The sequence below is a fragment of the Pezoporus wallicus genome, unplaced genomic scaffold (genome assembly GCF_028554395.1).
Source record: "Pezoporus wallicus isolate ANWC-B61680 ecotype Strahan unplaced genomic scaffold, APGP_CSIRO_Pwel_v1 contig_7820, whole genome shotgun sequence".
Lineage (NCBI taxonomy): Eukaryota > Metazoa > Chordata > Aves > Psittaciformes > Psittacidae > Pezoporus > Pezoporus wallicus.
Window position 1 is genome coordinate 205,052 of NW_026641900.1, and position 16,658 is coordinate 221,709.

Genomic DNA, 16,658 nt, shown 5'->3' on the forward strand with positions numbered 1-16,658 from the left:
GCCTTTGGGGAGGGAAACAAATCAGATCAATTGATCTTTAGAGACCTAAAGAAATTAAATTAGTCTGGAGTCAGTTACTGCACTAAACCATCCAGTAATTGGATTGCTCCTTGTAACTGATTGAAAACAGCCTCTATCTGTAACAATATAGGTAGCTTTTCTTTATAGTAGATCTGAGAGAAAAACACATCTTTTTATGACATGATGACAGAAATTGCACTTTTTTAACCTAATTGAATATGATTTTATAAATATGTGACTTTAACGACTTCAGGCTTCCCATTCTAGATTTACGATCCTTAAGTAGGAAACCCAAGCTGAAAATGCATTTAGGATTAAATTTGTTTGCATTGTATGTGTTGGAGTTAAAATAATATATGTAAAGATAGTGAAATTCACAAAATGGTAGAGGAGGTAGCAACATCAAAGGAGCTGAAATGCTTCTATTTTGTTTTGTTCCTGGCTATATACCTTACAATGGTTTCTTTGTACTCATAGCTATATATGCAAAGCTTTTAACCATTGAAAACATCTTTGGTAAGTTTGGTATATATCAGATTTTCAGTAGGATGTGAAATTCCTTCCATAATCAAGTCTTTCCATACATTACTTGTGGTAATCTATTTATGGCAATGGGGCAGACTTTATCTGGGGCTACTGTGATTTAGATAAGTAGCTGATTCACCTTCTGATCTTTTCACATGGTATTTACATTTCCTCTATTACAAAAAGGCTCTCACTGTGGTTGTTATTGGAAAAACTGAGCATTTAGCAGCAATTGTCAGAATGTGAAGCCTATCATACACTGGTGTTGACTATTGGATGCTAAATGCAATATTGTGGGTGAGTGCGATCTTTTTTAATGGTAGCCTTTGTTAAAAAGATTAATGTAGGTGTTATAATGAGCAATTCACCTTGGAGATGAGTTTTAAGGGAATATCTTTATGCTTCTGCTTAAGAAAGGACTGCCAAAGCCATAAAAGGATGCAAAATCAGAACCCAATGGGTTACTTTCTATCTCAAGCCTGAACTTATCTTTTGAGCTGTTGTGAAGAATTAGCCTTTTAAAAATAAATAGATAAATAAAACCATTGTGATTTAATGTCATGCAAACAATCCAGGGAAAAAGGTGAACACACAAAGAGCGTGAGTGAACAGAACTACTGAATTGTAAAATAATGATCAAACAAGAACCGACAGATCACAAACATGCTCTCGTGAGACCTCATCTGGAATATTGTGTGCAGTTCTGGTGTCCTCAACATAAAAAGGACACGGAACTGTTGGAATAAGTCCAGGTAAGGGCCACGAGGATGATCAGGGGACTGGAGCACCTCCTGTATGAAGACAGGCTGAGAAAGTTGGGGCTGTTCAGCCTGGAGAAGAGAAGGCTGCATGGAGACCTCATAGCAGCCTTCCAGTATCTGAAGGGGGGCTATAGGGATGCTGGAGAGGGACTCTTCATTAGGGACTGTACTGACAGGACAAGGGGTAACAGATTAAAACTTAAACAGGGGAAGTTTAGATTGGATATAAGGAGGAAATTCTTTCCTGTTAGGGTGGTGAGGCACTGGAATAGGTTGCCCAGGGAGGTTGTGAATGCTTCATCGCTGGCAGTGTTCAAGACCAGGTTGGACGAGGCCTTGGGTGATATGATTTAGCGTGAGGTGTCCCTGCCCATGGCAGGGGGGTTGGAACTAGATGACCTTAAGGTCCTTTTCAACCCTAAAGATTCTATGATTCTATGACTCTATGATCTGAGCATTGCTTCTGTTTGATCCAGTATGTGATAGGCAAGTCAGGGTGTGGACTTGCAACTATAGAGAGCTAAGTGAGTATACCCAACTGCACAAGACCAATAATACTTCTGGGAGTAGATACATACTTCAAGAGGCAATGTGGACACCTAAGTAATTTTTAGGCAGAAAAAGGAGGGATTTGGGGATGAAGAAGTAAGAGAGCTGCATCCCAGCATCCCAGCTGGATTTGCATGGTAATCAGGTTCTGAATTCTCCCCTGAGGAACTTCATGTCTGAGATGTGGAAATACATTGTACTGGTTTACAAGGCTGTAAGTGAAACCAATGTTAATATCCAGATATGGGCATTGCCCTGCTGAAGTAACTCTCAAAGCCGTGTGCTTAATGATGCGCTGTCCACAGTGGTCTCCTCTTCCATCCTCTCTCTGAGCTGCCTTTCTCTCCATTCCCATTGCATACTGCTGGTCTAGAACAAGTTCCCTGACTCTTAAAAGCCCCCTACCAACAGCCAGAAATACTTACTCTCTACGACCTACTCCCATGTCCATGATTAAGTAGGGCTTTGTCATAGCTCTCCAGCAAGTCAAACTCCCCAGTTGATCTTTTACCTCCAGCTACTTCTCAGTCTGTGAATTTCAGCAACCGGCCATGGGAGACCATCTCCAACACTTAGGTTGGAAGACAAAGTGAAATCCTGAATTTAGAGAAACACCAGGGACTACAGTGCCTAAATGCCTGGTACCTGGTGCCATTCCAGATGTGCTGATCCACTCCAGCCTCCAGCTGCTCATTTTCCACGTAGGCATTCTGTTATTTATCCCTTTTATTTGTGCAAAATGACGATATAAAAAAGCTCTATTTTGCTACTGTTTTCCACTCGCCTCATGCAGGTGTCGTACGTGCATAAGGGGAGGGCATGATGTCAGACCAGACCCATGGTTTCCAAGTCACAGAAATGTAATTTTATCTTTGTGTTTGTTTGTTTTAATTCCCTGTATAAAGAAAGCTGTTTTCCTCATTTTTATTTGCAGTTGGGAGAAGCAGGGTGGCTATATTTGATAACATCATGATCCTTCCTCCTAAGTGTCATTACTTTTACCAAGTAATGGCTTCAGCCAGGCTACATAACCTCCATGCATATTGCAGCTCTTCCTGCACTGCCATCAGTAGCCAGATGATTATTTGAGGCTGCCAGCAAACACCACTTTGGAGATGTATTTGTTCTTTCTCCTGCAATCGTCAAACCCTAGATTTTCTTATGATTTAGTTATTGTTTCACTTTTTTACAATCACAGACTGGTTTGTGTTGGAAGGGACCTTAAAGATCACCCAGTTCCAAACCCCTGCCACAGGCAGGGACACTTTCCACTACACTGTATTATATCCATCCAACACAATAGTTTTGACTTTGTGAAAGTGTTTGATGGCTCTGTATTAGCTTTTAGGCCATGTAAGCCAATGTAGTCTGAGAGACCCTGGTTCTTCCTGGTCAGAACTGGTTCAGTTTCAGTCTAAGCAGTGGAAACAAGCTAGTCCGTTCTGGTTGAGGATTTGGTCCATACCATGTCGGAGCTGAATTAGGTTCCTATGGTCAGCCTGTAATATTCACCTACAAGAGCAACAACATACAGCAAATTAATATCTCTGTATGTTAGTGCCTGTGTAAAAGAGCACCTAAAAGCAACAGGAGCATGAAGGCTGAGTGGCGCCTGAACAGTTGTTGTTGTTCTCTCTCAGCTGCTGTTATGGAAATGTATTTGTTCCTCTTGCAGTGTTGGTTTTTATATTCCATTTTTTCCTCATTTGGGTTTGTGTTTTTGTTGGTGTAGGGTTTTTTTACAGACTTGTTTTTAGTAATTGTGTCCTGGGCAAAGTAATCATCTTTTTCCTTAAAAAAAAAAAAAAAGTTTCTACTACAGTGCCACTTCCGACAAGTTTATTTTTGTGCCTTCTCAGCCCATTTATTCCATCTGTCTTCACCTCACCTCACTTCTGATGTCTTCTGTTATCTGGGCTTTCTTCCAAACATACTAACTGGCAGCTACAAAAAAAGGAAACCTTTGAAATGCAGAACTAAAGAACTCATTCAGGCTGCAAACTGATAATTCATACCCTTTATATCCTGTTCTGTATTTTTCTTTGTGTTGGACTGAATGGCCAAGCAAAACATGGTTGTCAGTTTCAATATTTTATCATTTTTCCCTCTGCCTTTTTATTATTGTTATTATTAACATTGCCTTTTTTCTTGTAAAGCAAAGGGCAAAACAGCAAACCCCATCACACCAGGAACGGGGTGAGGCTATCCTCACCTCTTTGCTTACCTAGCACATGGGTAGTGAGGGCAAAAGCAAAAAACACTGACAGGTCACTCAAATCTGCCCTGAAATTGGAACGTTCCAATTCCAATTGTTCTTGTTCCAATGCCTGAGACAGTAACTTCTGCAGGAGATATGAACTCAGAGTCCCTGGCTCTGCTACCTGCTCCTTTTCACCGCAGTCTGGCTCCTTTGCATTGTCTTCAAGGGAGGCTGAACCTGGCTCCCAGTGGAATGGGTGGCTGCCTATTCCATCAACTCTATCCTCTTTGGAGCCATGGTACAGATCTAAGATGAATACTAATCCAGGCCTGGCTCCGGCAAGCTAGTTCTGGATTAGCTTTTCTAACACCTTCTGCCAAACCCAAATACATTGCCTCAAGCCTTCTAGTCCCAAAAGGAGGCAGTAGGCTTCCTGTCTCTATCCCTTGGGTAAGCTCTCTGCCAAATCCAGGAAAATCCACAGCTTCAGGTGCATGCAGGCATGTAGCAGCACCAGTGTTGACAGGGCACTGTGGCCAGGTGAGCCCTCTTCCGTATCAGCAGGGCTCATGGTCATACTCTTCACAATCAGGATCATAGTGACCACCAGGCTGCTGCTGAATGCACAGCAGAAGCAGAGCAACAGCAAAAGGAGCAGAAGAAATTACACGAAGAAGCATCAGAGAGATGCCTGATTCCTGCTACAAAGAAGCACTGTTCTTTCATCTTGATTAAAGATCCTGCTCAGGGTAATCTGGGACTTCACCATCTCCTGAGAGATTCTATGTAATCTGGCTTGACAGCAAAAGGAAGTGAGCACCCTCACACAGGGCCTCACTCCTCAGATGTTTCCCAAGTCAGCTCTGTTTTCTGCCATCTCCCAGTGCATATGCATGGCAAGATCGTGGGTTTAGTCTGCAAAGTGTGAATCATTTGTCAGCTACATCAGGATTTTCCTATCTACTTTTGATCCTCTGAGACTACTCTGTAGGTATAGGGCGCTGTTAACTAAACATGGCCAAAGACTCAGCTTGTAGCTGCAAGACATAAAGCATCTCTAGCTAGAAGTTTAGTTTTGGAATCAGTTGCCAGCAGGGACAAGAGTGAAATGTTCAATCAAGAGGTTGAAACCTGCAGAATGGCAAGATGCTCCCTGTGCATCTTAAAACCTTGCTAACTGATAAATTCTCGCAGCCCTTCACTCCCTTCAATTTCTGGTTCCAAATTCACTGCTCTATTTCTTGCATGAAGGAGAGAAGTGCTTCATCCATAATAAGCAGAGATTTATTGACAGGGCTGGGCTCAAGGTGTGTCGGGATACAGATAACCAGGATAAGCCTGAGCTGCTTTTCCCTATCATCTCTCCTCCCATTTGTCTTGCCTCAGGATCTTCCCTTGGGTGCACTAGACAATATGAGCTTAGCGTTTTCCATGCCATTTGGCATATGGTTCCTTCTTTTTCTCAAGGAGTTTCAGCCTCTAACTTGCTCTTCTCCAGCCTGTCATCTGCTACTATTACCCAGTTATACCCGTAGCACAGCTTAATCATAGTAATATATTATGCCTATGTGTGTGTTTCTCCCCTCCTCTGGGTATTTACAAGATACCTGTGAGTTGAAGTGCAGTCTGGAAGACTGCAACTTGTTGGTAGATCATACAAAAGACTTTGACAGAAAGAAGACATCTTTCCTTTATCCAGCTGGCAGCTTGTGATCTCTCAAAACACGGTTTATTGCTAATTTATTGCTAACAGAAGAAACTAGGGCATTCTAACATACTTAAAAAGGTAAAAATTGCTAGGTCCAAGTATTAGATAGTAAGTGTCTGATCACAAACTGAGTAACAGAAGTTGAGCATTGAGTAACTGGAAGTCTTCAGCCAGTTTAGAGTGGATAAGCTCTGAAAAATACTAATGGAAAGCTTTAAAAAAACCCAACTCCTCCATAGTCTTCACTTGCTAAATTATTATTATTATTGAGCAGAATCATAAAATGTCAATTACTGGTTTACTGTTCAGTAACTTATAGAATTATTTCCATAAATCCTTTGAGCTGCATTGAGATATCTGAAGATGCTGCATACAGAACTATAAAGCCAGAAGTTTAATGTCTTTTCCTCTTAGTAGTAGTAGCAGTATAATATTTTGGGACTTTAAAAAATGTATTTTATCCCTCTATATTCTGGATACCCTGAACAGTTCACACTTCCATAAAGGGAATTTTCGGGAAGATTTTGATTTAAGTCCTTTAGGCCCTGGTTGAAATGAGGGTATAAGCAGGAACCTGTGCTCCAGATTGTCAGCTTTGTTCCTGCTTTTTAAACTAGATTCCATGGATACTTAAATCTCATTGTTAAAGCTTTGCTTCTTCCCACACATCTACTTTCAAGAAAGTCCTAAATCACCTGTCTTTAAAGGGTGGTGGAGGTTGGCCTCCTCTTTCCAACCTATGTGGAGAAACTCCACATAACCATTGATGAGACGAGTTGCAACCCCTTTCTTCTCCAAGAAGACTTGATCTTTAGGTGGTGTTCTATGGGCATGAAATATTTGAGTGGGGTGCAGAGGCATTTTTTTTTTTCAAATGAAATCCCTTTCATTTGAAACACAAAGGGAAGGTAATCTTTTAATTTAGGTCACTTGTCCAGGATGGGGGGGTGAGGGAGGGGTGGAGTGCAACTTCGGCTCTTGTTTTTCTAGGTGGAATAAGCACTGCTCCGTAGGATAACTCAGAGATATATATGAGTGGAGAAAATTCACCACTACTTGTTTTAACTTCTGTCCTTTTGCACGCTTAGGTGTTTTCCTACTCAGCCTTTTGATCTTGTAGGTCTGTTTGGAGGTTTATATACATGCAGCATGTGTTGTACGTGGAAAGAATGTCCACCTGAAGGCTTTGGGGGACAGGTGCCTACATTCTGGTGTGAACCTCAACGCACTGTGCTCATCATGTGAATCACAGCCTCAAGCTCTAAAATGAAACATTAGTGGGTGTGTTGTGATTCGAGCATAAACCACCACCATGTCAGGCAAGTTCAGCATACGTGCTTTTGAGTATCAAATCCCAGCAGCACAAACGAAATAGCTTTTGTGAAATTCATTGCTTTCCCTGATCCAAGTTTCCTCCTTAGACTGTTCCCTCTGTCATAAAAACCTTTGCTTCTTGTGCCAATGAGTAAGACTAATCTTCTAAAACCTTTAGCAAACTACCTGCAATGTTACAGCTTTAAAAATAAATAAACAAACTTACTACACAGTTCCCTGGTTTCAAACTTTGCAGATTCAGAGTTCACTAAGAAGTCACTTCTCTTTTTCCTTTAAAAGAAGACAACCATATAGAATAATAGAGTTCTCTGTCTAGCATAAAAACCCATCTGGAAAGAATTTAGTCTGCAATAATTGTGGGCATTTGATTTAGCTTTAAATCCCTGTAGGTAATTCAAATGTAAATTTATTGGGGTGAGTTTATCCCCAAACCACCATTGGATCCAATGTTTTAGAGATGAAATTGGCCCACTGCACTAAAACTAGAGCCTGCATTGTTTCTGTTGCATCAGGATATTGTTACGTGCTGTAATGTCTGTCATTACAAGCAGACCTTTACTAGAAATAAAGTCAATAGAGACAATTCAGACAATCAATCAGTTGAATCTCATCTATTTTTCAGACCATTAATGATTAGTAATACTTTGGTTATGAGTATGGTTACAGACTGGTACCTAAATCACTCAGACGACACTGGCTAATTCATTATTTGGTTATTCTGTGCTCATCTGAGAGAGTTTTTTTTGGTGATGGAAAATTCCTTGCGTTTCACATTCTGCTTTAGCAAAGAAGGGAGTTTGAAGGGGCCTTCAGCACATACTGTAAACAATGCCATCTGTCTTTTTCTTTGTAAAATCTTCTTCGAGATAGCCCCGATATGCCCACTGTTTTCAATCACTTAAAAGGCAGTAATCCCATTATCTCATCCTCGATGTAGGATCCGCCATTGCTTTCAGTCCACTTCCAATCCTGACACAAGTAAATCACTTTGATAAGATCCCTTCATTATTTTTTTTTTTTCGGAGGAGACCAGCATAAGTAATGATGCCAGTGAGAGACCAAGGACAAAATGACCATAATGGGCTTTCTGTAGGAAAGGAAAACACGTGCCACTGTGATGTATTGTGTTACTTGGAAAATGGTTTTCCTTGGAATTTCTGCAACAGCTACACTCTCCAAGTGAAGGGCAAGTAGGAATGGCCAAATGGTAAAGTCAGACAAAACAGATTTAAACAGCTATTGCTACCTAGATTTCTTAAATGGGAACAGAAGGTCAAAGCCCTTTTGGAATTGTGCCTAGGTCTTATTCTTCTTTGGTATAATGCCACCTACTTACATGGAAATGCACAGGGAACGTGTAAAGTTGGACCTTCCTTACAAACTGCTATGGCTTATCGCGCAGATATGCCTTCCTTCTATTTAAAAATTGTTTGGGTGACTTCAGTGCTGTGTGCCACCAGTGAGGCAGGGGCCTGGAAAGCACATCTAACCTCCCAGAATAGACATGGCAAGAGATCAGTAGTATCTGTGGACTTCCTGTTCTGAACTGGCCTCACTCTGATGCTGAGAGAGTATGGTTAGAGCTGAGCTGTCTCTGGATTCATCTACCTCTTGCCTGATTTCAGATAAATGGGGGAGCACCACATGAGGTGGTCATGTGCGACGTGAAAGCCTGTTTGAAAGGTGCTAGACCACAGGTGTCTCTTTGAACCCAGAATGATCACTCATCACAAATAACCCTAGGTCTTGTTTGTTCAAATCTGTGAAGACTGCTGGTCTTACATCCACTATATGAGGCTGAATACAGGAAATGCAATAGGAAGGTCTCTCAACTTTGCTGAAGAAGCAGGACCACGCAGGTAAGAGGTGATCAGCAATGTTAAAACACCACAAGCCAAGTTTAGCATTTCCAGAGCTAAGAGGTAACCCTTCTGTTAAGTAATTTTGGAGAGTCTGTGTGAGAAAGCTGTGATCTGGGCAGGGAAAAGGCAGTGTGTTCATTGTATTTAACCTAACGAATCAAGAGGCTGTTTTAGGATGTTTTTGATACAATAGGTCGTTTCCTTTCACAGAGAAAGTGTGGAGAGCCTTATCCAAAAGCATTCCTATGCCCGATCCCCCATTCGAACCTATGGAGGAGAGGATGATCTTGGAGATGACAGCCAGGCAACACAAGGCAGAGGTAGGAAAACGTGCTCATGAGGTAAACCATGGTGACCTATTTATGGTTTGGAAAAGTAGGACCACAATCAGTACTGTGGTGCTCTGAAGCATTTCTCTGGTGCGCCTCTCTGCCTTGAAGTCCTATAAAGAGAATACCTGTTACCTCACGGCTTTTCTGGACATTTTATATGCCCATGGTACTAGTGTGGGTGGTTAGCTCAGGAAGCATCTTGAGATGTCTCATACAGTCTTTGCCATCAGAAGAGAACTATCTCTGCTTCCTCTTCAAGAAGGCTGAAAAACAGCCAACATCATTACCATAGTGCTGAAAGCAAGCTAACACTCCCCGTCCCTTGGCAGGACTTACTATCTGGGGCTCAGCACCCTTTGTAAAGTACCATGTAGATACGCCATTTGTTGCCCTCCAGCAACAGAGGACTTAGTTATGACCATCTTCAACCAGCCTGTGGTTAACCTGCTTTGCCTCTACAGGAATAAAAGTCCATAGCTCCCTGGAAAATTGATGTTTCGTTGTTATCTCTTGGTCTCTAAAAGGTGCCCTTCCTGCTGAGGCAATTTAGCTCAAATGCTTTATCAAATGGTTTGTCTACTTTAGCAAGACAGTCGCTCTTTGTGGGGATACTTGCTGGACAAATTGCATTTGTCATTATTTGCCACTGGAAATAAATCTCAAACCCATCTTGTGGGATCACCAGCATAAACTTGTGTTGCATTATACTTTGCACGTTGACTTTGTGACCTGCCTGATGTGCAACAGCCACTTGAGGTAAAGCAGTTCTATCTGCCTTCCAACTGGCAGTGCCCTTGTCTTGTCCTCTAACTTCATACAGTGTTGCTAAGATAAGAGCATTATTTCTGGTCATAAGCTCTTTGACTTGTGCAGAGGAAACACTTATTTTTAACCATGAGTTGCTTTTCAACAAGCCGTGATTAGGTGGCCTTGTTCATACACGTCTGTTCTAAGAGCAGTCCCTTACATTGCAGAGTTTCTGGAGCAACCCCTCAGCTGGTATGATGCCATCCTTTCACATCCTCCTGGGGGATTACCTCGTTTCATGTCACCTTTGATCCTAGGCCAGTCATTGTTAAAGACAGTGTTAAATTTTCGCTTTGCCAGAAGTGCTCAGAGCAAGGCACCTTCTCTCCAAGAATTAAGTTTCTCCCTGTTATGATACCCTCCTTTGTAAGTGACAAAGTGAACAAGTTGAACCTCGGTATGAGAGCTTGCCATTAAAGCCTCTCTCTACTGAAGAGAATGTCTAGAAAGGCGTCATAGGAGGAAAGAATAGTTTATAACAGTTGATCTTACAGGGTATGGTTCTGCATTTGCTTGCAATATGGCAAATGAGTAAGTGAGGAAGATGATGAGCTGTGGCAACCCATTTTTTTCTAATCTGGGAGCCATATGCTATCATAGGAAGTGATTGTTCTGGGCAACCAGAGGAATGCACAGAGGGTAAAACATACCGCTCTTGCAGATAAGTAACTGGTACTTACTACCTTCACTCTCTGTTTAGGTCTGGTGTACTTAACTAAGGAAAAGTCCTCCAAGATATAATAGAAATAATGATCTTATAGAAACTCCACAGCCATTTTAATTTCTTCTGTTGCATTTTAAAACTACCCTGCTTGCAAAGTTGAGGGAAGTCCTTTCATATGTATGACAGCCAAATATATACACACTGCTGGGTCCTATGTGTTAGAAGCCCTCTGAGGCCTCAGCAGCCTCAGAATTACTAAAGCACATTTCGTTGGTGCTGGCAAACATGGCATGAGAGACTTTTTGTATTACTAAGCTGCAATTAGAGACCACTGCAGTTGGAGGAAGAAAGGAACTTATGTATGTTCCTCATGCAAATAATACCATAGTTTTGGTCGAAAAGTCATCTTGTCCATCCCTCCTGCAATGAGCAAGGACACCAGGTTGCTCCAAGCACCATCCAACCTGGCCTTGAACACCGCCAGGGATGGGGCAGCCACAGCTTCCCTGGGCAACCTGTGCCAGAGCCTCACCACCCTTATTGCAAATTCTTCCTTATATGTAATCTAAATCTTTCCTCTTTTAGTTTCACACCATTACCCCTTGTCCTTTTGCTACAGGCCGTATTAAAAGTTTGTCCCCATCTTTCTTTATAAGCCTCCTTTAGGCACTGGGAGGTACTCTAAGGTTTCCCTGGAGCCTTCTCTTCTCTAGGCTGAACAAGCCCAGCTCTCTCAGGCTGTTTTATTTCTCTAATCATTTCATGATCACTCACAGAAAGAATCACATACTTTATTCTGTGTGGAACAAAGGAAGTTTACCCCTGCTATTTATTTCTATTTACTTCAGCACCCACCTAGAGCATTCTCAGCTCAGCCAATTTCGGCCATCCAAAGATGGAAATAGCTAGCCTTCAGTAGCGTATTTATCACAGGAAGTCTATTTCCAAAGGAATTAACAGATATGAAATATATAAATCCAATTAAAACTCTTTAATGCATAGTGTCTGGGTGCCTGCACTCCAGCATCCACACACAGGTTTCATAGTAGCCACCAGGAACAGAGCCAAATGTAAACCTTCCAGGCAAATCCTGATTTCCATCCTGCTTCCCCCATAGTGCAATAATGCTGAGATATTCCCTGATTTGCTCTGGTCTGTGAGTACAGTGTTAACCTTATAATTTGGCTCTGGATCCTAACTTCCCAGCATTTTGGATCTGGTTCAGCGGTAGGGACAGGGTTTGGTTCAAGTCTATTTCCACTGCTGAATCAACATAATTGCTCTTTACTGGGCCATTTTATTTGTTTTGTTAAGCAGGGGAGGAATTAATCATGAGTACCTCTCTTTCTGATTTGAGAATATAACCCTAAAGAAGTTTATGAGTTTAAACAAATCATTTTCCGTTTTTGCTTTTCTGCTGCTGTTTGCTTACAGTTTTGTTTCGAGTATATGGCCACAGTTGGTTCGTATGTGTCATTCCAGTAAGTCTACCTTAACAGATAGCTGTCTGTAATTTTTCTTTTCACAACCTGGATGAACCTATCCTCTAGAACCAGATTTATGAAACTAATACCTGTTGTAAAATGTGTTGTCTCAGAATGTTTTGCAATACAGAATTGAAGTTAAATTTTGCCAAATATCCTTGCCAGTAAATTTATTTCTTACAGTAAGAAACATTTTCTCAATGGACAAAATTGGACAAGAAAGAAAATACAGAAGGGACATGAGCTGAATTATTGTTTGAATAGAAATCAAAAGAGTTTATTTATAGGATTTTATGTATTCCCATTTCTAGAAATCAGGCATCTGATGATGAGCAGATGCATAGAGGAACTGCAGAGGTGAAGGGCAACACTGTCACATTATGATCTAACAACAACCATGTAATTAACCAAAAAATTATTGTTTTCCCCCAAATTTACAGTTAAAAAGTTAATATAAAATAAGTAATTAGTTGTAACCATTTTTCATTTTTAATGATTCTGCAAACTTCAGAGGAAAAGTATTTTCAAGAGATAGAAAATTTGTGAAAATAACTTTTGGAACTTTTCAGATTCAGAAAACACCAAAGAAACACTGCTCCCATTTGATCAAAAGTAATAATTACCCTGAGAGCCAGTTCTTAATATTTTTGTGCATTTCACTGAACCCCCCCATCTCTTACTAGGATTTAGCATTAGTGTTTTTTCCCAGAGCACTGTATTCAGTAGGAAAAATAACAAATGCTTTGACATTTTAGGGCTTTTGTTTTCTGTATTTTGGAAAAGTCAGGTTGAGTGAAAAGATGCTGTACGGACAGGTTCCACTGGGATAAAATAAAAGGGAGGGGGAAACTTGTAGTGCAAATTGCATTCTTCTGCATTTTTTTGCCAAACTAAAATTTGAGGAGAAAGCCCTAAACAGTTCTATTGAGTATGTGATGTAAAAAGCTAAAGCATGTCTTCAAAACAGGGTTGTAATGCAGTGAGATTCCACATCAGAGTGGCTGCTTCAGTGTGTAGAGTCAGCATTACAAGGTTCTTCAGTGTTTAATACCAAAGATGTCCAATTGCAAAACTGATTTTACTGCTCAAGCCAGTGAAACCAACTTCTTAAAATGGAAATCTGAATATGTGATAAAGAACAACAAATGGCAAATAATAATATAAAGAAATACAAAAGGAGAGAGAAGTACTTCCCATGACAACTTGTCATTAAAATCTGCCTTGCTGTGAAAGGCTCTTTTTCTCCCTTTTTGCTATGTTATCAGCTTTGCGTGTTGCCTGAAGAATGAAGCATCAGGCATTATTTCTCTTTGCTTGCAGGGTCAGCATTTACAACATCTGACAACCTGTCCCTCAGTTCCTGGGTATCCTCCTCAACCAGTTTCCCTGGATTTCAGCATCCACAGTCTTTGAGTGCCCTGGGTACCAGCACTGCATCCATAGCTACACCCATTCCTCATTCAATCCAAGGATCTCTGCCTCCATACAGCCGCCTGGGAATGCCTCTCACACCCTCTGCTATAGCCAGCTCTATGCAAGGTAGTGGCCCCACTTTCCCTTCCTTCCATATGCCCAGGTACCATCATTATTTCCAGCAGGGTCCTTATGCAGCTATCCAGGGACTGCGCCACTCCTCTGCAGTGATGACGCCGTTTGTATGAGTGATGTAAGACACGAAGAATGTGAGATTTTCAATGTGCAAGCTTGGTATGAAAAGATATGAGGGACCTTCCTGTGGCAGGAGTGCTGAACTCATCACAAACCAGCTAAGAAACATGCATTATGGATATAGATTCCTCCATTAGGGATCACGAGAAGAGAGCATGCAGCTTAGACCTGCTCCCAGATCTTATGGTGTAACACAGCCGACATGGATCCCAAAGTTCCCAGGATGTTCCGCCACGTGCCGCTCGTTCCAAAGGTGCATTATACCCAGCGGAAAGAGATGACGCTTATGCAGCAGTGTACAAATTAATTGTGTATAAAGCTTTTTCTTTTCATATACTAGATAAGTTCTGGATCAGGCAATGCTCTTACTCATCTTCATCTCTTCTTGTGACTGACGAGCGTCTAGGCAGAAAAACGTATTGCTGTAACTGTGAGCATGTTTTAGCTATCTCAGCACACGTCTGCTGGGAAGGGGACAAAGTGGAGAAGACCACTGTCCTTTTTAAAAGACTGGCTTATATTCACCAAAAGCAGTATTTCTTAGTTGCTACTATAATCCCAAAGAGAAATTTTTTAATGAGTCTTTCTTTATTTGCTTCTTTCACAAAACACTTATCAGTTCAAAAAAGAAAAGAGAGAAAAAAAAAGAACTGTGTTACAGGGCTGTAGCAGTAATGATGTATTCTGTCCTTCAGTCTAAACAGGAGTTTGACCTCTATCCTAGGAGGAGCAATGTAACTATCTATTAAGGTATGATGAAGGAAAACGTTGATTTGGGAAAACCTGTTACTTAGAAACCTAAGATACCAAGTCTTTTAAACAATGCTTGTTTGCTGCTGTGCTTGCCACTGAAGACCTGTTTCTAACAGCAAATGCGTATCAAGGTAACCAAATTTCAGGCTAGAACAGCCTATAAGTCAAATTATAATCAATGGACTGAAATAAGATGAGTGGCATTGCAGTATCCTTCTGCAATTTGTTCTGATTTTCTTAGGTTTGGTCATGGCTGACACTATACTCTTTGGCCAGGAAAATGAGGGCTGTACTGTCTGGCTTTCCATGTCCTGGTAGAATGGTGGAGTTTCCTTGGGAAAATATCAGTGCAGAGCTTCACATGTAACTTTGATTAATATCTGCCTTTTTTCAGTTCGTAATTAGGGTTCTCATTCATTCCTGTCCACTTTTCCTAGTATGTTATGTCTGATGCAACAGAAGAACTGTAGAGGTGTAATTAAAAATGACACCTCTGCAGTGAGCTGGCATGAATCCTTTGCACTGCTGAAAAGAGTACCAGTGCAATGCTGGTTTCTATGTGTTAGGAGCTGGGATTTCATCATATGTAAGTCAACAGAGTTTATGTCTAGAGTTGTGTCCAAGTTACAGGCAGTAACACATCTACTGATAAAAAAGAACTAGCAATCCAATCTCATATATTAAAGATCTATGTAGAACGAGAACACAGAATGGAAACCAGGTTTTTCTAGCACTATTCTCCTCTACTTTTGACCAGTGAGTGTTGGAATCATATGGTAAGAAGCAGAGTGGAGTATACTGAGTCACCTGCCTCCCATCTCTGTAAAGTGCAAGGCAAATCACATGACTTTTTTGCTCCTATTGCCTCGTCTTAGCTGCCCCATCACACAGACCAATGACAATGTCAGTCTTTCCCCACATTCCACTGTAGGCCAGTATTTGCATCCCACAAGTAAGAGCCGTCTTTATGATTTTCCTGGTAGCAGTGTCATCCTCATTTCCCTTTGCTCTCTGTTGGACCTGCTGTTAAAAACTGACCTGAGGCAATCTGCAACTTCTGGTCTCTGTATGTGAAAGAAAATGAACATTTAGTTACAGTTTCTGGGTTCAGAGCTACCACAAAGAGTTCCACAAATGATTATAATAGCCCCAGCCTTGAAATCAGACACTGAATTTGGCTAGATGCATCTAAATACTAGATTTTGCTCTAGGCTATCAGTTTCACCTGAAAAGTGCATGTTGCAAGGTTGTGTCTACTGATGACTCATGTTGGTATAAACCCCATATTTTTTCAGGAAATTGGATGATACTGGCCACAGAAACAGGAATTTCAGGGAAGGAGATATGGAAGCAAATTTTAATCCCTCTCCTTCAGTTGCTTGACTTCTGTTAGAGTTGTATTAAGGCCTTCTGATGACATGCACTGAAGCATGTAGGGAAATTCTATTTGTTTTATCTGTTTCCTTCTGCAGCTTCATTAACTTATCTGAAGTTGCAGGGGATATGGTTAGGTTCAGAATTCAGGGTTGAGGTTGACGGGATTAAGTTCACAGAGACCACAGGAGGCCAATGAAGAGGTCTTGCCACCTCGCAAGGTTTCTTCTCCCTGTCCGTCTCACCTTCCAGTGGGCAGTATGTGAGTGATTCCAGAGTTACAATTCCTGCCCACTGAAGTCAGCTTGATTGTAACAAAGATGGGATTTCATTCAACATTCTCACCTAAAAATAAAGTGTAACTGGAAGAACAATGAACTGCAGCGACAGCAACAAACAGGAACTCTACAAAAAAACAAGACTAAACCCCAGCTACAAATCAGCTTTATCATTGATTTCACAATTGGAATTAAATGAATATAAATTCATAATTAATCAGTTAAGGAGTAAAACTTCTTTTCCAAAAAACACCCCGAAACCAAACCATCTGTATGACTTTGATGACAACTCAGTAATTTATTTAAGGAGTTGCTGTACTGCCGTCAAAATTTCATC

At 41.0% G+C, this 16,658-nt stretch overlaps 1 protein-coding gene across 1 annotated transcript in view; it reads left to right on the forward strand.

Annotated features, from left to right (window-relative positions):
- The window catches only part of TBX20 (T-box transcription factor 20), a 36,440-nt gene extending 20,564 nt beyond the window's left edge, over positions 1-15,876 (forward strand). Inside the window, exons 7-8 of the mRNA XM_057425798.1 lie at positions 9,172-9,281; positions 13,569-15,876. Coding sequence (XP_057281781.1) covers positions 9,172-9,281; positions 13,569-13,909 — 451 coding nt within the window. The 3' untranslated portion in view covers positions 13,910-15,876. The remainder of the gene's footprint in view (positions 1-9,171; positions 9,282-13,568) is intronic.
- Positions 15,877-16,658: the final 782 nt, after the last annotated feature.